This window comes from Saccostrea echinata, unplaced genomic scaffold (genome assembly GCF_033153115.1).
Source record: "Saccostrea echinata isolate AGI-Se365-2 ecotype Australia unplaced genomic scaffold, CSIRO_AGI_Sech_v1 ptg000025l, whole genome shotgun sequence".
NCBI classification, from domain to species: Eukaryota; Metazoa; Mollusca; class Bivalvia; order Ostreida; family Ostreidae; genus Saccostrea; species Saccostrea echinata.
The window spans coordinates 23574664-23596884 of NW_026889774.1; the positions used below are offsets into that span (position 1 = coordinate 23574664).

General features: G+C 33.1%; 3 protein-coding genes across 3 annotated transcripts; all 3 read left to right on the forward strand.

The window, feature by feature from the left end:
* The first annotated feature begins 273 nt into the window (after positions 1-273).
* On the forward strand, positions 274-3962 carry LOC133192734 (NADH dehydrogenase [ubiquinone] 1 alpha subcomplex subunit 2-like). Its single transcript, XM_061328746.1, has 3 exons — positions 274-375; positions 3081-3187; positions 3810-3962. Exons 1-3 carry the CDS (start codon positions 278-280, stop codon positions 3893-3895), a joined length of 291 nt encoding a protein of 96 aa, XP_061184730.1. The 5' UTR covers positions 274-277; the 3' UTR covers positions 3896-3962.
* An 8150-nt stretch (positions 3963-12112) lies between these two features.
* LOC133192735 (sex peptide receptor-like) lies at positions 12113-13219 on the forward strand. The gene has a single exon (XM_061328747.1). The coding sequence runs from the start codon at positions 12113-12115 to the stop codon at positions 13217-13219; it is 1107 nt and encodes a 368-aa protein (XP_061184731.1).
* A 6444-nt stretch (positions 13220-19663) lies between these two features.
* Positions 19664-20875, forward strand: LOC133192736 (G-protein coupled receptor dmsr-1-like). Its single transcript, XM_061328748.1, has one exon. The coding sequence runs from the start codon at positions 19668-19670 to the stop codon at positions 20823-20825; it is 1158 nt and encodes a 385-aa protein (XP_061184732.1). The 5' UTR covers positions 19664-19667; the 3' UTR covers positions 20826-20875.
* The last annotated feature ends 1346 nt before the right edge of the window (positions 20876-22221 follow it).

The window sequence follows — 22221 nt, forward strand, 5'->3', positions numbered from 1 at the left end:
ATCGTTCAGCATTGCACTAATTTTGGCGGTGATGGTGCTCAACACTATACAAAAATTCAACGGAAGTTTACAATCTCCATGAAATAACTTTTCAAAACTTATTTACACAAAACGAAAAGATAGAACTTTCATCCCATTTTCCAATTTTATCTTTAAATATTAAAAAGTTTTAAAGTTTGAAACATGAAAAAATCAAATTTTAATTATTAAGCTTTATCATGAAATAAGACGGTAATGACTATTTTCGTTTCGTAAATGTGATAGATCAAAACAAATTATGGCAGCGAACGCAGCAAAGGCACTTCGATTTGGGTCACGATTAAAGGAATTAAGAATTCACTTATGTCAAAAAACACCTGCAAGTCAAGGTGTTAGGTAATGCTCTTTTTTAATATCCTCAGTTCAAGATGAGTGTAGCTTGTGTTCATTACTTAGTGACCTCTGTTTATGCCGATTACCAAACTCCCGAATTTCCTCGCTAATTAGATTAGGAGTGTATTCATGGCGATCCTAATAGTAAGAGTACATTAGAGTTGGCAGGAGATATTTCACAATTAATGACAATTTATTATGTTTTATGTGTGCTTGTGCAACAAGAGAATATACTGTTGGTTTGGGCACACTTAAATTAATATGCTTTATCAGGTCCAGCACAATACCCTGATAAAGGTATATAGCTTGATAAAGCTATATAGCTTTATCAAGGTATTACAAATACCTTGATCAAGATATTTTATGTAATGAAAATACAAAAAAAAAATCCTAAAAAAATAAATACTGAAAGTCGAGTTCTGAGTTGTTCTCAGTAAATTCACTCATGCATGTAAAGTACTTAAACACAAAGAAATCAGTATAAAAGCATGTCGTGTGAGGAGACATTCTTTTATGCTGTCTTTTTATACCTGAGTACTTTTCATGCACGAGTGAACACACTGACCACAACTCATGATTCAACTTTTAAATTTAATTTTTTAGGAATTTTTTTTGTATTTTCATTACATAAAATACCTTGATCAAGGTATTTGTAATACCTTGATAAAGGTATATAGCTTTATCAAGCTATATACCTTTATCGGGGTATTGTGCTGGACCTGTTTATGGTGTGACCGTTTGCAGTTGTATTTACATATATTAATGGGTACCATTTTTAAAAAAAATCTTACCATTACATAGCTGATTTGCATCATTAACCATACTAGACTCAGTTTAGACTGTGAAACCACAAATAGTTGTGAGTACATGGTAGTTATAGCAAGTGCAGAAAGTACATAGTAATTATAGTGATTGCTGTTAGCAGCGCGAAGCACCGCTTACGTAGTGAGCTCTATAGACATATAAATGAAAGAAATTAAGGTTGAAATCTACACATTGTACAAAGAAAAGTTTTGGGGTCCATTTCAAGTGAAAGAAGCTAAACTCCCTATAATCCTTTGCGGTGCATAACAACATGGTGGCTAAGGCGGCCGAGCAACAACTTACTTGAAAAAGATTACAAACAAGCATTCAATTTCCATGACACAAAACTATCCTTTGCATCTTCAGTAAATATACCTTTTTATGTCACGTCATATTTTCGTTACTTACCAGCTTGGGTATTTCCAATTTTGTAGGAAAAATTCAAGAAGTTCAGAGTCTCAGTGCCAATGCATGGGGAGTCTGCAACATTAGAGACCCAATTTCAATTTTGTCACTTATATCTCTTTTTAAAAAAAAGATGAACTTACATATACAATATGCAGTAAATGCAGGCTAAAAGAGTTTACTTAGAAGTGTAAGGTCATAAGCAGAATGCAAAATGACATTTGAGAGGTGTATTACAATATATGAGTTGTATAAAAATGAAAATCCACTCGCCCTAACAGTTTCACTTTTGGACATAATAGTTGCACCTCTGTTATAGAGTCTAAATAGTGCATATTTTTAATCAAAGGCTTTGTTTATTTTTTAAGAATAGATGCACTTAATTTTTTGCATCATTAAACTCTCTGCAGGATAACTGTACTTACTGCTATTTGCCATTATCGCATGGAATCATACAAAAATTTGCTTGATGAATGTGCAGATTTCATTTCAAAATTTCTCTGTTCTTACACTAACATTAGTCAAGAGAGCTCACTGCACTTGTTATTACTGGATACATCAAAAACCTTCTATGCAGTTTAACTCAGATCAGCCTCCTTACACTCTATGTTACATTGTAGGTTAAAGATTGTGTGCACTCAGTCTAGACTGTGAGTTATATGTATTATCATATGTTGGTTGCATTTTCCAAAACATTGCCTAAAAAGTGCATTTTTAAGTCATCTGAATCATTCAGGTGACCTATTAGTGTTTTCATCTGTTGTTATTTGTCATCCATTGGTCTTAAATATTTGATTATGTTCAGCTTCTCCTGTGAACAACTTAACTAGTTTCAACCAATTTTAGTATGTACTGGCAAAACCTATGGATTAAGTGGAGCATTACATATTTTCTAATGGACATTTCCCAGGCAAACTGTTTGTTTGATTGTAAGAAAGAGCTAACCCTGTACATGTACAAAGATTTTGAAATTCATGTCCCCTGATGGCCCGGGATCTAGAATTCAGTCCCCAAGATGGGGCTCAGTAAGTCGTGGATTAAAAACTATTTATACAGTGTATGTTTCAAAATATTATTTATTCCTAAACATATAGCAAGGAAATTTTATATAGGATGGCAATGAATTATTAGCCTTTTACAAAATACACAGAAATCAGGCCCAAGGGTGGGGCTAACTTGATCAAACTTATCTCTCAAGGCCCATTGACCCTGAACCTGAGATTTTTTTTGTTTGTTTTTTTTTTTATACATGTATAATATTGAAGTGAATGGACTCATGACAGTCAACATTTTGGGAAACTGAGATTTGTCAAACATGATTAAAGCAGAAATGGGGACAGGAAGGGCACTGGGGGAAAGGGAGATTACTGTGATACTGTGTATTTATCAAAGCTGTAACAACTAAAGAGCATTGAATTTTGTGTTAAAATTAGAATCAATTGAAACTACAGGATTTTTGAAATATTATACTTATAAGTCTGTTTTATTCTTTATTTCAGAGAGTTCATAGAAAATCAGTATGTGCCCATAAAGCAGAATAATCCTAATTTTCCAATCTTAATACGAGAGTGCAGTGATATTCAGCCACGAGTGTTTGCCAGATATGGTATGTTTTTAGTGCAGAATAACACAGTGTAATTGTTTAGTTATCCTTCTTGTACCCACAGTAAACCTCAGTTATGGAAATCTCGCTTACAAGGAAATCTCGGTTATAAAAAGTTAAGGAATCCCGTAGAAGACATTTCACTACATTCTTTATATGGATATAAAAAATCTCAGTTTTAAGGAAGCAAAATTCGAGGTCACAGTGACTTCCTTTTAACCGAGTTTAACTGTAATTATGTAATCCATATACATCCATATTTACAGTGTAGTTTATATATTCAGTAGATTAGTTATTTTTATCTTATTATGAAAAGAAAATGTACTTGATAGGTTAGAGTGAGAGCTGAAGAACCCTTGGTTAATGTTCAATATGACAGTAGTCTTCCTTGTATAACATTACATGTTATTCTTACTTTACATTTTAGTATAATACAAACAGGATATCACAGCATAAAGAATTAAATTTAAGAAATAACTTTTTAACATTAATTAGTAGTAAATATAAGCTTGAATTTCCATAGCTCATGTTAACAGAATTTATTTGTGAGCACACCTGTTTACAGTGCAGTAAAACAGAATCATTATATATATCAGCAATATTTATTTTACTGTTTTATTTACAGAATTTGGACAAGAGACAAGTTCATCTCTTAGCAACTTGAGCAGTGATGAAGTTATGAAAGTGATTTCAAAAATGGCAACAGCATAAAATGATATGAGTTTTTGATTTGCTTGTATATAAACTTTGTTTAATAAAATATAATCTTAGAATAAAAGTTGTTTTGATTGAGGTGTAAAAAAAAACTTACAAATAATTCTGTGGACTGAAAAATACATTATGGAAATGGGAAATGTAACAAATCCTAAGGGACACAGGTCTATTTATCTCCCTTGAGTGAACAGTCCAAGAGCCAAGAGTGCTTAGAAAATAGGAAAAAAAGAGCCCCTGTTAAATCTTCCTTTTCATAAATTATTTTTGATATACCCAGAAAGGTATGATTTACAATTGTGGATCCATATGAAAAGGGGCAGACCTTGGATTTGAAATGAACTTAATGAAGTATTCAATTTATAATCAGTTCAAACATTTTATTAGGTCAAATTAAATTAACTGAACACTTAATCTGCATGTATTTTCCCCCTCCCATTCAAGTAAGCAACTGTGATTTCTGTTTAACAATGCTGCGTTGTTTTTAGCTCACCTGAGCTGAAAGCTCAAGTGAGCTTTTCTGATCACCCGTTGTCCGTCGTCCGTCCGTCTGTCCATCTGTCCGTCTCTAAACTTTTCACATTTTCAACTTCTTCTCAAGAACCACTGGGCCAATTTTAACCAAACTTGGTACAAAGTATCCTTGGGGGAAGGGGAGTTTAAATTGTTAAAATAAAGGGCCAAGTCCCCTTAGAAGGGGAGATAATCAAGAAAAGACAAAAATAGGGTGGGGTCATAAAAAGATCTTCTTCTCAAGAACCACTGGGCCAGAAAAGCTGAAACTTATATGGAAGCATCCTGGGATAGTGTAGATTCTAAATTGTTAAAATCATGACCCCCGGGGGTAGGGCGGGGCCACAATAGGGAATCCAGGTTTTACATTGAAATATATAGGAAAAATCTTGAAAAATCTTCTTCTCAAGAACCACTGGGCCAGAAAAGCTGAAACTTATATGGAAGCATCCTGGGATAGTGTAGATTCTAAATTGTTAAAATCATGACCCCCGGGGGTAGGGCGGGGCCACAATAGGGAATCCAAGTTTTACATTGAAATATATAGGAGAAATCTTTAAAAATCTTCTTCTCAAGAACCACTGGGCCAGAAAAGCTGAAACTTATGTGGAAGCATCCTGGGGTAGTGTAGATTCTAAATTGTTAAAATCATGACCCCCGGGGGTAGGGCGGGGCCACAATAGGAAATACAAGTTTTACATTGAAATATATAGGAGAAATCTTTAAAAATCTTCTTCTCAAGAACCACTGAGCCAGAAAAACTGAAACTTATGTGAAAGCATCCTTGGGTAGTGTAGATTCTAAATTGTTAAAATCATGACCCCCAGGGGTAGGGCGGGGCCACAATAGGGAATCCAAGTTTTACATTGAAATATATAGGAAAAATCTTGAAAAATCTTCTTCTTAAGAACCACTGAGCCAGAAAAGCTGAAACTTATGTGGAAGCATCCTGGGATAGTGTAGATTCTAAATTGTTAAAATCATGACCCCCGGGGGTAGGGCGGGGCCACAATAGGGAATCCAAGTTTTACATTGAAATATATAGGAAAAATCTTGAAAAATCTTCTTCTCAAGAACCACTGGGCCAGAAAAGCTGAAACTTATGTGGAAGCATCCTGGGGTAGTGTAGATTCTAAATTGTTAAAATCATGACCCCCGGGGGTAGGGCGGGGCCACAATAGGAAATACAAGTTTTACATTGAAATATATAGGAGAAATCTTTAAAAATCTTCTTCTCAAGAACCACTGAGCCAGAAAAACTGAAACTTATGTGGAAGCATCCTTGGGTAGTGTAGATTCTAAATTGTTAAAATCATGACCCCCGGGGGTAGGGCGGGGCCACAATAGGGAATACAAGTTTTACATTGAAATATATAGGCAAGAGCTACTGAGCCAGAAAAGCTGAAACTTATGTGGAAGCATCCTCAAGTAGTGTACACTCTAAATTGTTCAAATCATGACCCCGGGGATGGGGGGGGGGCACAATAGGGAATCCCAAGTTTCACATTGAAATATACAGGAAAAATCTTTAAAAATCTTCTCAAGAACCACTGGACCAGAAAAACTGAAACTTATGTGGAAGCATCCTGGGGTAGTGTAGATTCTAAATTGTTCAAATCATGGCCCCTGGGGGTAGGGCGGGGCCACAATAGGTATTACAATGGGGGAAGTCTGGTAATGAACAGCATGGCCAAAGTTACTCAGGTGAGCGATGTGGCCCATGGGCCTCTTGTTTAACATTATGATTGGTACCCTCTGTCGAAACTGAAATAAACTATAAATTTTACTTTGATACGATATAATTTTCTCGAAATCCCCCAAAAAGATTTTTCATTGGTGTTCTTAAGCTGAAAGCATCATTTTTATCCCACAACTAAAAAGGAAGTGTCAAGATATTTACCAATTTAGTCAGATCATATGACTGGATATACTTATCCCTTTCAACTGAGAATGTGCTTAATATACCAATTTGTCAGATCATTCGGAGGAAATTCTCATTTTTCCCGGATTAAAAATAATATGTTGGGTGTTTATTTGGGCAAATACGCCAATTATTCTATGGCGCAGGTACTTGTTCTTAAATATATATTGAAACAATATATAACAGTTTTTTTTATGGTCAGCCTTTCTTAAATCTCTTTTAACAAACTGGTTTGTTGAGTCCATTGCTTTTAAATTTATATGTTATACATTATCATGATCTGAAGATATTTCTTTAAAAGAATGCAGAGGAATACCTCTCTAGGATAAAGATCAGCTGGTCTGGTAAACGATCTTTAGTAATTGCCCTGTTTTGACTAACAAGCTTTATTTTGAAAAGGTCATCGGAGAAAATAAAAGTGATAAATTCTCAATTCCGTCATAGTAACATCTGTATAGGATAATTATCAGATGATGGGGTAAATTATCTTCAGTAACTATGGTGTTTTTGACTGCTTATAGAAAATGTGGCGCAATTTATCGAGTTCATTTGTGTTAGATAAAAAATAGGTTGATTCTTTTTACAATATTCAACGAAAATATTGATGACACCCTCCCCCTTTCATTACGTTGGTGATTTCAATGTCATGAACCTTCTCGTTTTTTTTTTTTGTAAGAGAGAAAAAGAGAGAGAGAAGGGGGGCTCATATATGGAATCACAAATAGTAAGTGCTAAAACGGTTAATAAAAATTATTTTTTAAAAAAGTTATTCAGATACCTTTGTTCATTGAAAACGGAACAAGAAAATAAGCTCTTAACCCAAAATACACCTGATGTATTACTGAGCGGACACAATACTAGTAGTTTGAAAAAAAGATCTTTACATTTTGGGATTTTTAATAGATTATTACGTTTTGATTTCCTTCTGATTTTAAAGAAAGATGATGCAAGTCTGGCACATTAAAATGTATATTAAAATGCTGCATCTTGAACATGTTTTATCTATTTTATTTAAATAAGAAAAGAAAAAAAAATCACGCACTTCAAATTTGATAGGTTATGAACGACTTCAATGTTCAAGGACACTACACAGATTTCTTGTAAAAAAAAAAAAAAAAAAAAAAAAAAAAAAAAAAAAAAAAAAAAAAAAACTTGATGTATTCAGGGGAAGGAAAGAAATCAATTTGCTTATCAAGCTTGATGTTCACTAATGGGGAGATTCTCCAAAAAGTGTCAAGAAAGACTGAGGATTATTGCGAGAAAATGTCTCTAAAATTGCGAATGAATAATATTTTTTTTTGGCATTGGCAAAATTTCAAAATATAGTATACCTGAACCACGAGGACCAGACAAAACATATATACATGTATATTTCTTGTCCATAATCATACCTATAATCTATACTGTATGAGGTTTAATTATAGAAGTAGCTAAATAATTAGTGCTGGAAACATTTCTTTCTCTTATATTTCAAAAGAATATTTTTCACACAAAAAAGCATGTGGACTTAATATTAATTAAAGAAAGACACTGTGAATGCAACAAATTTATACCAAAATACTGGTCTATTTACCCCCCTTCTTGTGAACAAGTGCAGTACCTCTGCTAGAGTAGGATAGTTACTATTCATGAACTCAAACCACTTTCCTTCTTCAATTTTTAGAAAATAGGAAAAGGAATGTAGATAAATCTTCCCTCTCCTAATTGTTAATTTTGAAACATCAAAAGAAGATGAAGTTGAATAACTCGAAACAATTTCTATCCTGCATTCTGAATAGGAATTAAGTGTCTTTTATTAAAGGATTTTTACCATTTTGTCAGATGATAAGACGTGAAATGCTTAACTTCATTTCTGACTGAAAATAATCTCTCTCTCTCTCTCTCTCTCTCTCTCTCTCTCTCTCTATATTGGGTGCTTATTCGGACAAATACGTTATTCTTCTCGAAGAATTGAAACAAGGCAAGTCATAATATTTTTTCTTCCCATGCCAGTCTTTCCAATCAATTCGCTAAACAAATTGGTTTGACGTGTTTATTGTAGGGATGGCAACGAATATTCGAATATTCATTCGATGAGTTGATATTCGAATATGAATTTAAGATTCGAATATTCGGTGTTTTTCAGATTTCGTAAAAAGAAGTACTGTGATTAATAAATTTTGATTAGAACAGTGCTGGAATTATCCCTGTTTAATTTACTAACGATCAATTTCGATCGCCTGATTTCTTTCACTACTTTCTTATCTTATAGATCTACTAAATTACATGTATTTTGTTTTAAGCAAGGTGTTAATGAATTGTACAATAATGCTTTATGTATAATACAAAACGTACTTTCATAGTTTTTATTAGTTAGATACTATCGGATCTAGAATCAAGGACAACAAAATGAAAACCTTCTTAGAATGTCTAAAAGACGCGAGGAGTATACTTTTCAAAATAAATTTAATTGATCATTGAATGAATGTCCGATAGAATTAGTCTGTATTCAATATTGCTCAATTTCAGCATAAATGTGTAAATTACTTGTCAATGATTATCTCGGGTTGTACATAATTCTAAATTTTATATTCATTATCGGGAAATTAGTTAATTACCTACTAGGAAAATTGTCTATGGAAATATTTGTTTACATTGTATCAAAGATTATAATAATATCTCTTATTAGGCAGATAACTGTAATTCATTACATGTATTGAAATCTGAAAAGTACACCGTTACGACTACATCTCGCCTTTGGTAAGACGACTGGTTCCTCAGTTGGAGCCACTATAAATACACATGTTTCCTTTGTTAAAATTATACTTTTCTACATTGATATCAATTATTTATTTCAAACATTGACAAATATCAAATGGAATTCCTTATTGTACACCTACAAAAGTCTTCATACAATTTTACTTCCAATATAAGTATACCTACGCTAAACCTTTCATGAGAGTAGGATGATGCATTACATAAATTAAACAGATTTTATTTATTTTATCGAATATTCGAATACTTGCATTGAATATTCGAATATGAATTATTGACAAAATTGACATCCCTAGTTTATTGACATTGCTAAACATAAGTATGGGATAATTCAGGAATTTCTTTAAAAAACAAGATGCAAGGGAGCATCTCTGTGGGATAAAATTCAGCGGGTCTAGTAAACGATCTGTAATAACTATCGTGGTTTTGAACAACAACTTTAACTTTGGAAGGGTCACCGAAGGAAATCAAGTGATAAATTCTCAATTCTGCCATAGTCCATAACATCTGTATAAGATAATTATCAGATGATGGGGTAAATGACTTCAGTAACTATGGCGTTTTTGACTGCTCCAGAAAATGTGATACCCCTTATCAATTCAGTTGTTTTCTTCGGCAAAACAGGTTTAAGAATCAAAAATGGTCCCTTATTCAGCGAAGATATTGGTAAGTCCCAATTACTCTTTATGACCTTGGCCATTGTGAATGTCCAACATGTAGCTTCTCATTTCGAGAGAGAGAGAGAGAGAGAGAGAGAGAGAGAGAGATCCTACTTATACAGTGTAATTGCAAAGATGATATCCGTAAGAGACAGGAGTGCTAAAACGGTAAATAGGACTTTTTAATATAGAAAATTTCCTTTCCTTTCAAACCCTTGTACATCAGAGACACGAGTATTCAATAGGAACACGATCTCCTAACCATTAGTTCCTAGAAAAATATTTTTTTTTTACTTGAAATGTACTTTAAAAAGTTTTAGGTAGTTTAAAGCAATATGAGCTGCAACTTTGATGTCAAAAATTTTTGTTGCGAAATTGTAATTAACTATTTCAATGACAGAAAAAGAAGAATGTTTATAAACTTCTGTTGTTCAAATCTGCGATAAAAGAACTATTTATAAGCTTTGATTGAAGCAAAATTACATTATTGTCGTCCTGTACAATATTGATTTCTTATATAATACTATATATTTGATTGTACAGAATCCTTTATTCTGAAACAATTTAATACTTTATTTCTGTCTAATTGATCAAAATGGTTTAAATAACATTCAAATTTATCATAATAACAGATTTTAGCAGCAGAATAAAATTTTCAAAAATGCAGCTCATATTGCTTTAAAACCGTAAATTTTGATATTTTTATCAAATTATTAAGTTTTGTTTTCCTAAAAAGTTAGTTAAACTCAAATAATTATTTATTCTAAAGGCTGCATCTTGGGCACGATTTGTCTATAAATGCATATTGCAAAAAGGAAAGAAAAATGAAAAAACACACACATCAAATCTCATAGGTTATGAACCACTTCAATGTCCAAGGACACTTCATAGATTTCTGTTAAAAAAAAGAAAAAAAAGAAAAACAAACAAACAAACAAACAAAAAAACGAAATCGAAGTATTCAGAGGAAGGAGAGAAATCGATTAATGTATCAAACTTAATATCCAGTAATGGAGAGACTCTTCAAAAAGCGTCAAGAAAAAAAAACTGAGGATTATTGCGAGAAAATGTCTCTAAAATTGATGAATAATGTTTTTGCATGCGGTCCTTGTAATACGTTTCGTTGAAAACTAGAAATTAAGTATACCTGTATCAGGAAGATCAATTATGGCATAAATATATGTATTTTGTAAAAATACTAAAAAATAAAAATAATAATAAATGAATAAATAAAAATTAATGGTCCAGTATCCATAATAATGACTATAATTGATTTAGTTTTTGTATAAGGTTCACTTATTAGAATATGATTGATAATTAGTGTTGGAAAAACTCCTCTTTCATGTATATTTCAAAAGAATGATAGCTTTTGATGCTTACAATATTAAGACACCCACATATCTCATTAAATAAAATTATTCGAAACCGGATTATATTAAAGGATATGGATATTAATGTTAAATATTCGTTTAATCTCCTACATGTATATACCCGAGAACATCGAAGTTACCACGAGAGATTTCAGTTACTACTGTGGAAGGCACACCCTTGCCATATATAATCCTTCAAACTACAAAAGAAGCTGCATTTTCTGCAGTATAATAACAAAAATCGGAGAGAAACACCGGCACAAATAGCCCTAGATGTAGATTATTCAAAGCGTGTTATGGAGCTCTTCTAATATGGATAATCTATACAGTGATGTGCATGCTTCATTCTGCCGAATCCAATGTAGCCATCTGTGACAATTGCCTAAGGATGCATATCTAAATTGTACGATATTGTTATAATTTGGACAGCGATTGTCCACAGCATAATCATGGATTAGAAATCCGTAACTTTGTTCTATAGACATTGGCGGAGAATCGAATATGTACATGAAACACATGGTAATGAAATAATTATTACAGTACACCTATAAACACCGTAGCAGTTAAACTATTCATGCAAGTCACTGAAGGTTCCTAAAGACATTAACCTCGTCGTCGATACTGTCACCTGCAGACTGTTACACAGTTTATTGCCTGTGTGCAGTGAGTTGCTTGTATCGTTTTCTGGAATAATATATACAAATATTGTGATAAATTACCTACTGTTGTTGTCATTCATTTACAGCTTTGTTGATCAGTTTAGTATAAAGTACAAGCAATGATACACAATTGTAAGCACTAAACTAAATTACAAACCACGAGGGACGGAACTTATGGTTACAATAGTACGTGTAAATCAACACAAGGATGTACATGCATGCTTCATAAGAAGTCGGAATAAGCAGGATTTCTTAATTACAAGTGATATTTTTCTTTCTAACAAATCCACATGAATGGATTAAATATGGATGAAAGGACACAGATTTTTCAACTATAAGGAATGGACAACGTTACGGAGACAGCGGCACTTCCAGAAGGGGTCTCTGGCTATCGGCTATACCATGGTTATGTCAGCCTTGTGGTCTGCTCATTGGGAATAGGTCTGAATATCCTTAACGCCTTCATATGGTCCAGAAAATGTATGAGATCATCCACCAACCTCATTCTGACAATGTTAGCCATTACAGACTGCCTGTGCCTCTTTTTTTATTTGATTTACTCCTCCTATCTCTTCATTGCCACGGGACCTAGTCAGCTATTGTATCACCCAAAAGTATGGATGTTCGTTGTGGTGATAACTTTCCATGAATTCATTGCATTTCATACCACATCTAACTGGCTTACCATTTCTCTTGCAATATTTCGTTATATCAAAGTGTGCCATCCAAATGCCGCAAAAGTATGGTGTAATAAGAGAAGAGCAAAGTTGACTGTCGTTATTGTGTTTGTAACAACAGCAATGGCCACCATTCCATTTTATTTTTACTATGAAGTGTACAATGTTTCCGAGGACTATCCCACTCTCACAGGCTATTGGATAAGGAAAACAAACTTTGCCAGAAACAACATTGACTACCAAACAATATTGTTGTGGTTGTATGGTGTTATATTTAAGGTTTGTCCTTCAATTGCAATGATAATCCTCAGCGCTCTGATGATAAGGAAACTACATAAAGCCCAGAAGAGACAGAGGGTATTCACCGTTGGTCGCGAGAGTCACGTGAGCAACCATCGAGGGTACTGTCGCACTACAGTAATGCTCATTGTTATTTTAATGATCTATGTTCTTATGGAACTACCAATTGGGATTTCAGCATTCACTTCCGGTTTACAAGGAGGAGAGAGTCATTTTTTTTACTTTCTTTTGTATTCGGAAGTCGGGGACATTCTTGACATGTTGACATTACTGAATGCTTCTGTTAACTTTGCCGTGTATTTTGCTTTGAGTCATCAATTTAGAACCGTGCTCAAGGGAATAGTTCTTCGAAAATCAGTCTCAGAAGTGCATTTTGGATCCGATTCGACAGAAATGTCCGGATCAAGGACTGCCTCGGTGTATACAGTTCCAGTGATATGGAAATCTATCAAGCAGAAGCTTCATCTTTAGTATCTCATATGGCTTTAATTAATATTAATATATTTATTGCAGATTTGTTTTTTTTTTTCATTTTGTTTGTAGGTTTTGATCTCGAAGAGAGATATTCTAAAATGAAAAAGGTGAAGATAACGAACAGTGATAATAAGCAAAACTTGCTCATTTGTTCGACTTTTTGCTTATTGTTTTCTTTTTTGTTTGCTTTGTTTTGTTTCTTCGTATTCTGTTTTTTCCTTGATTTTTTTTGTTCGTTTATTTGTTTCTTTTTTTTCTTTTTCTTGTTTTCTTGTTTGCTTATTTTGTTTTTTGTAATTTTTTCCTTTTGTTTGCAAGTTTTGATCTCGAAAAAAAGGTGTATTCTATAAATTTGAAATTATTTTAACATCAAGCTCCTTTTGTTCATGGCTAAAACAAAAAAAAAAGATACATCCTCTAAAAGGGAGGAATATATTGTTTTTGGTTTTTGTTTTGTCGTGGTTGTCTGTCACAAGATTTGGTTCGAGACAACGGGCCATCATATGAATGGATTCAAACTTAACGAAAATAATGAAGTCTGCAAATTATTTAAGCAGCAATTATTCCGGAGATAATTGGAGAAGGAGGAGGAGAAAAAATAAAGTTAACATTACTTTAGTATTTTAAAGCAGAAATCTTCGGAGATGATACATATATGTCTTGTCTTGTCTTTGAATGCTGTCTCTGTGCCTGTCTACCCTTTAAGCCACAGATTTATCCTTGCTTTGATTTAACGTTTTTGACTTGTACGAATTAAATACTCAAATATGTTGGTTCTAAAGACCTAAATGAATGTCGTTTGTAGGTATGTAATATTCTTCACAAAAGATCGTCTTTCCGTGTACATGTATGTTGTCAAAATGTAATGAGAAACTGTATACAGGGTTATTTTCGCCCCGTGTTATTTCGCACTTGCAAACAATTTTGCCCCATTTTAATTTCGCCCCAGTCACAGTTCTATTTATGAAATTATACTGTGTTCTTTGAATTCGCCACGTTTTAAATTCGCCCGCGCATCCGTGAGTAGGGCGAAAGAGGCGAAAATAAAACGGGGGCGAAAATTTCCCTGTATACAGTATGTTTAATATAGATATGTAAATGCAACTTTCACAAAATTTGTTCGAGCTATAACCATTAAATCATTAAAGCCAATGATGTGTCATTTTCTAACCAAAGGTCATATCTCGAAGTGCTAGATAAGGGAAAGAAAATTCTGCATTTGAGCTCCTTTCTATGTATCTTAAGCGTAATGAAGCATGTTTACACATAAACCCAGGGATGAGGCCGTAAAAAGAATTCAGAGCTTTACTAAGGAACGTCTGGGAAAATTGTGTTGAAAATCTCTGAAGATTAGTATAAAATGTCAGTTTGTTTAATTTTGATAAATAAGTATCCCAGAGTAGTGTACATTCAAAATAAAAATCTTGAAACAACAATTTTGTCCATTTTTTTCTTTACACAGGTTATCTGTGTAAACATTTTCTTAGATTTTTTTTCGAACTGAGAAGCTACATTTTCTGAAATTCACATATAAACATCCCTTTTGGATGAAGAGATAAATTAGTCAAATCGTTGGGCCCGAGACAAGATGGAGCAAGAAAAGGTTTATCTCTGAAAACCACCAACATCAACTTTTTTTTTTTTTTTTTTTTTTTTTTTTTTTTGGATAGGCAGGGACTTGGTCAGCTGTTGTCGTCAAAACTTTCTATGAATGTTTTACCCTGACACATCAAATTGCATGTAACAATATTTTGGCGTAAAACTTTAAGAACTGCATGCGGCCCATTTTTATTTGCATTATTATAGTGAACAGTTTGTTGTTAATTGCTATGCATTCATCACTACTGAGAAAGATTCATTTTCCTCCATGTGCTGATTTATTACTGCATAAACTCTTCTAAAATTTACTTTGTTTTCAATTCGATTTCTCTTTATGACGTTTAATGTATTTTCTGTGTATATTGATAGAAATAATCAGATAAAATTGTCAAAACCTGTATTATAACTGTTATAAATGTCGCTCTTGATTCTCTCTCGGTAATTTACACAAATAGTTCCTGTCCGAATGCCCATTTAAGCCTAACGTACGTTGAATTTAATCATCGATAAAGCACAGAATCATTTAGATGTAATCGTTAATGATTAAAAGCAAATTGTTTTATTGAAAGCTTTTGCAATAGCCTTTCATTGCAAGTTAAGAGCATCCATTTGATTTCATATCCGCATTTGCATACTATAACGCATCTTTGCTAACCAAGGGTTTCTTATCCGCTACTCAGAAACGGTTTGTGAGGTGAGTATCGGATCAGAAACCCTTGGCTAGCGAAGATGACTATAACGACACATCAATGATTTGAAAATAATTTGAATGCATAGATTTTTCAACGAATCACAGGCCCGTAGGAAGAAATTTCACTTTGAGGGGGCACAACCATACATTTTCAGTTGAAGGGGCACAATCAACTACCAAAATTCCCTGACAAGCCAAAAAAAAGGTCATCAGACGTGATTATTGAGGGGGCACAAGCATATAGCAGCTATGTTTTCTATAGTATTCTATATATCGGCAAAATTATTGGGGGGGGGGGGGCACGGCCCCCATGCCCCCCCCCCGGTTCCTACGGCCATGAATCAGGTGCGGACACAGGAATTTTTTTTCGGAGGGGGGGGGGGTTACTTCAACTCTAACAAATGTCAGACTCGGAAATTTTTTGACAAGCAAAATAAAAACAAACTGACCAAAAAAAACCAAACAAACAAAAACAACTTGCCCAATCTGAAAAACCTATTTCGTACAAATGGACAAGTATACAAAACAAAAGGAATATTATATAATACATATGAGAAAATATACAAATCAAATGGAAAATTATACAATACAAATTGAAAATATACAATACAAATAAAAAATATACAATACAAATGGAAAATTATGCAATACAAATGGAAAATTATAGAATACAAATTAAAATTATACAAAACAATTTTAAAAAATATACAATTCAAATGGAAAATTATACAATACAAATAAAATAATATACAATACAAATAAAAAAAATATGCAATACAAATGAAGAATTATAGAATACAAATGGAAAATTACAATACAAATAAAAAATATACTATACAAATTAAAAATATGCAATACAAATGGAATATTATGCAATACAAATTGAAAATTATGCAATAAAAATGGAAAAGTATACAATACAAATGAAATATTATATAATACAAATTTTAAAAAAAAATATACAATACAAATGGAGAATTATAGAATATAAATGGAAAATTCAAGAATACCAATAAAAAATTTACAATAAAAATAAAAAATTATACAATACAAATAAAAAATATACTATACAAATTAAAAATATGCAATACAAATGGAAAATTATGCAATACAAATTGAAAATTATGCAATAAAAATGGAAAAGTATACAATACAAATGAAATATTATACAATACAAATTAAAAAAAATATACAATACAAATGGAGAATTATAGAATATAAATGGAAAATTCAAGAATACCAATAAAAAATTTACAATAAAAATGAAAAATTTTAGAATACAAATAAAAATTTTACGATGCATATGAAAAATTATAGATTACAAAAGGAAAATTATACAGTACAAATGGAAAAGATCGAATATTGCAACATTTGACATGCCATAAAATGGTACACTCTGGCTATTTATATATTTTTTGCATATAATATTTATACTTTAAAGCTCGCCTTTTAAGACTGGTCTTACTTACGTACAAAGGTCGTTCAATAAATAATACAACATACGGTTTATCAAACTAAATATAAGAACAGTTGAATTTATCTTATCACATTCTAAGATTATACACCTGCGCAGCCAAGGGAAATAGTTCCCATCGAGGGGGACAATAAACTTGCTATTGTTCGAATATTCAGTAAATAGGTGATTTATTATATCGAAGAAGACTTTACTTGTGTAACGTCACGATCTGGATAAAACTAGAAGAGTTCCGAGATGAAACGCGAGGGAAATGGAATGCTGCTGGTGAATAGTTCTATGACTATTTCACCATGGCCAAACAGCACAAAAACTATTCCAGCGTGGGGGCTGTGGGTATGATCATTGTAAATGTTATTGTTTTTGGATTTTATATCCATTAAAAGCGCATATCAGTCAAATCATATATATTCCAATGCATTTCTTGCGCAGATATTTGACACTAAATTGATACATAGCGTGATTCATAAAGTGTTATATGGGAGTGTTCGATATGTCATCTCGATAAGACACGACAAATAACTGTTCGAACGCCTTTGTGAACTTTGAACGCATACATGTACGATTTTTAAGCTCAGTGTTGACAGTATTAAGGCCTAATTTACCGAAGAATTTAATGTCATTAACTATAATAATTGAAACGAATTGCTTGAAAGCCTTTGCATGAACCCATATATCAATCATTTAGAACGCTTCATTTGCCATTTGTTTCTCATTTCTCATGTTTAACAGTTCTTCAATAATTTGATTTTCTAGAAGCTTTTTAAGGATGACTTTCAAGTAGGTGTATTTTGGGTAATTATTCTTTTTTAATTACCTTCAATTAATAAATAAATTGCGTTTAAAGTGGAAATTACCCTTTTTAATTCCCCTTTTTTCCTTTATGAATCTTGCATAACAGAAACCGCTTCGTCATTCCCAGCTGATGAGAGCTGGCTTGTCGCAGGACCTTTATGGATTTTATTTCTTAGGAATATGAAGTGAAAAGAATTTGGATCACCAAGCTATATAATAACAAATAATGGGATTTGTTGTGCTAGATGGCAAAATGATATCATCAGTTTTAGAAATTGAATCAAAGACGTTGAAATCAATACAACAGATGTATTTAGTAATCAGATGTACGAGATTCAGATAAGCACACACCCACCCACACAGATAGAGAAAGAGAGTCTCTGAAGAGACTGTAGCTCTAGTGGTTTGTATTTTTAACAAAAGAAGGGAAAAGTATTCATTGGATTTGAAATGAAATATATGGAGATAACAAACAGTATTCAAGCTCAAAAGTCTATTAAACAATACAAATTTTGGAGCAACGCAAACACGGACCTCTAAAACATCAGAGGTGGGATCAGGTGTCATGGAGGAGTGAACATTCCCTGCCGACCAGTCACACCCGCAGTGTGCTCATTGTCATGATCGGGAAATAACGCAAAATCCGTTGACAATTCAGTGTGTAAATAATGGCCTAACAATTAGTATTAAAAACGCAATTAAAACAAACTTAGTTTGACCTTTCCATTTGGGTATGTTTTTTACTGTGTATAGGGTCTCCCATAATTTTTTTAATGAATATGTTTTTAAATTATCGAGTTGTAAAAAACACTAAAAAAAGATAATTGGGCCATCTTTAAAAAATTGTATATTTGCCTTCTCCCGACCGACTGGCTAAAAATGGCCCCACTCAAAACTTTTCTTAAACATCCAGGAAAGATTATTATTATTATTATTATTCATTCCGAAATTTTCTCAGTTCGTCAACAACTATTTTAATTTTTTTATCCGATTTTGAAAATTCAGCATTGATGTTTTTCTGGGGGAAATGAATTTCCCCACCTACCTACCGACCCAATTTTTTTTGTCCTAAGTTGGGAGAGGGCAAACAAACAATATTATAATGGCCTTATCAAATCATAAAACATGGAATTTTTTCCTCACATTGTTTACACACTTTTAAAGGTTTAATAACTTTTTCACTTTCCCCTCGGCTGCATTACGCAACATACTATATAGCAAACAATATAACACTAGTAATGTGTATTTGAATAAATGCAAAAAAAAATACTTTTCAGATTGCATTAGTTTGTTTGTTTGTTTTTTTTTATTCATTTTACTTAATTATAGTGAAGTCTACCTCGGTCTCTCATGTTTTCAAATGCAGTATTTGAGTACACGACATACCGGTAGGTGTCGAAATACAAAGTGTATGGGAAAAGTTATCCACATAACATCGATTTACATTGGATACGGGGGAACACATTTAACTAACATCTTAAATATCTCTTACTTAAAAAAAACTTGAAGTTCATTCAGTATAAATACCGTGGGTTTTAATAAGTACATGTAACAGTGAGTCTTGCCATTTTTTTGGTTTGTTTTTTGTTTATAAATATATTTCTTAGAAAGGAAAAAACCGGTGTCTTATACTATATATATAAAAAAAATCTCATCTAAAACTGAATAAAATGAGTTTTCCACGCACTGCAGTTACATAGGCCTTTGTTTGAGACAAGTGAACATTTGAACTGGGATGACAGTGGTTTTTATAGCATAAAAAATGAAAAGAAAACACACAGATGAGCGGAAATGATGCAAACTCGGAACTGAGCTGCTTTCCGCACTGCTTCCTTTATTGTCCTAGTCACTTGTTTATAACTTAGATTTAAAAAGTGATTCGGACAATGGTCAATATTACAGAAGAAATTACCAGTGCCAATGACCACTCCACTCCACAGGTCAGTGGATATAGGTTGATCCACGGTTATGTCAGTGGGACACTCTGTTTCATTGGAGTCGTATTCAACATCTTCAATGTCATCGTGTGGTCCAGAAAAAACATGCGGACTTCCACAAACCTCCTACTGACGACCCTCTCAGTTGCGGATGGTGTTTCCGTTTTCATGTACCTTTTGTACGTTACATATTACTTTACTGCAACTGGACCTAGTGATTTAATCTTCCATTCCAAATCCGGAATGTATTTAGTAGTCATCTGCTTTCATGAATTCATTGCCTTTCATACCTTCTCTAACTGGATTACGATATCCCTGGCTATATTTCGTTATATCAAGGTGTGTCATCCGAACTTGGGAAAGAAACTTTGTACCAAGAAGAGAGCACGCTTAACAATCTGTATCGTGTTCATTGCAACAAACTTAGCCACAATTCCCTTCTATTTATACTATGAAGTACACGACCTAATGGAGGGCAACAGAAATTTGACCGGATTTTGGATTCGGAAAACGACTTTCGCCGTGACCCATGTCCAATATCAGACGATTTTGGCATGGTTATATGGGGTTATTTTCAAAGTCATACCCAGTATTGCCGTGTCTGTTCTTTGTGTGTTGATAGGCAAAGAACTACGTAGAGCAGATAAACAGAGAGTCAATAAACGAATGTCAAGCGGGTACATTAGAACAACTGTAATGTTGATGATAATTGTCTTCATTTACGTGTTAACAGAGCTTCCGATTGGAATTGTCTCATTTATATCGGGATTGAAACACTCCGAAAGTCATTTCTTTTACTTCCTTTTGTATTCTTATGTGGGAGATTTACTAGATACTCTTACGGTTATCAATGGTACTGTTAACTTTATAGTGTATGTCATACTCTGTAAACAATACCGAACTGAATTCAAGAGAACCATTTTGGGAAGATTTGTCAAGCGATATACATTAAAAAAAGATACGGGAGTTGGTCTCACCGAAGTTACTAACGATATGGAACTTTCCAAATATTCTCCGAGTGTTCTCTCCTCTGATCAAATTTCCAAGGATAAGCTAAACAGTGTGGAAATGATAGAGACCGAACATTCTAAAGTATATGATTATTAAATCAAGACATGAAAATACTTTTTTGATTTTCTACCACTGTTTTCCACTGTGTACGTATAAAAGTAACTAAATATTCTCAATCAGTGACATGGTCCAGTGAATGTTGTGACTGAAATTAACATCTTTCCAGATCACTGATTCTCATCGAGAGTGTCCTATACAAAATTCAAAGTACAGAAATTTAAATATTCAGTAATCTGCTACAAGCCAGCAAGTTGAAAAGTTATTTGTACAACAATTTTCACAGTTTAATGAACGGAGAAAAGTCAAAAGACAATTTTATATAATTTTCTGTTATAATGACTTTGACATTTATTGCGAAGAATTACCATGTTTTATAGACCAAATCAAAATGCAATAAAATTACTTCCAAAGCAGCTCTCTCTCTCTCTCTCTCTCTCTCTCATGCATTTGTGTTAACATCACCTGAGCCAAAGGCTCTAGTGAGGCTTTCAGATCAAAATTTGTCCGTTGTCTGTCGTTGTCGTCGTTGTAAACTTTTCTCAATTTCATCTTCTTCTCCAGAACTACTGGGCCAATTTCAACCAAACTGGCACAGAACATCCTTGGATGAAGGAGATTGAAGTTTGTTCAAATGAAGGGCCACGACCTCATTCAAGGGGAGATAATTCAGAAATAGTGAAAATTTGGTGGCATGTTTTAACAAGAGGCCCAAGGGCCTTAACGGTCACCTGAGTATAAAACAACAATCCATAGAGGTTCCATGAAATATAAATTGAAAGCTGAAAAAAACAAAGTTATACAATATAAATTAATTTTTTATCCAATCAAATGACGTGTTACAACCAAAATTAAATTATATTAAAATTACTTATCATGATTTTGTTGTTTTTGAGAAGATTTTTAAATGATCTTTCCTATAAATTCCTAACTAAAAAACTTTGATCATCTATTGTGCCCCCTCCCTACCCCAGGGGGTCAAGGTATGAACAAATTTGAATTAACATTACCCAAAGATACTTGCATATAAATAAGACAAATCATGGCTTTGCTATTCTTGAGAAGAAGATTGTTAAAGATTTTTCATATGTATTCATGTGTAAATCTTTGATCATCCATTGTGGCCCCACTCTATCCCCAGAGTCATGATTTGAATAAACTTGAATATATACTAACTGAGGATGCTTCCATGTAAATATAACCAATCATGGTTTTGCTGTTTTTGAGAAAAGATTTTTTTCAAGATTTTTCCTACGTATTCCAATGTAAAACTTTCATTGTCCATTGTGGCCCTACCCTACCCCTGGGGATCATTATTTAAAAAATTAACTTGAATTTACACTACCTAAAGATGTTTCCACATACCCCGGTAAGTTTCATCTTTCTTGGCCTAGTAGTTCTGGAAAAGATTTTCCAATGTATTTCTTGGCCCAGT

Excerpts from the sequence above, each read along its gene's own strand:
- LOC133192734 (XM_061328746.1), top strand. The coding sequence starts at position 278 with ATGGCAGCGAACGCAGCAAAGGCACTTCGATTTGGGTCACGATTAAAG. Across the intron at positions 376-3,080 it reads CCTGCAAGTCAAGGTGTTAG|AGAGTTCATAGAAAATCAGT; the intron begins GTAATGCTCTTT and ends TCTTTATTTCAG. Across the intron at positions 3,188-3,809 it reads ACGAGTGTTTGCCAGATATG|AATTTGGACAAGAGACAAGT; the intron begins GTATGTTTTTAG and ends TTTTATTTACAG.
- LOC133192735 (XM_061328747.1), top strand. The coding sequence starts at position 12,113 with ATGGACAACGTTACGGAGACAGCGGCACTTCCAGAAGGGGTCTCTGGC.
- LOC133192736 (XM_061328748.1), top strand. The coding sequence starts at position 19,668 with ATGGTCAATATTACAGAAGAAATTACCAGTGCCAATGACCACTCCACT.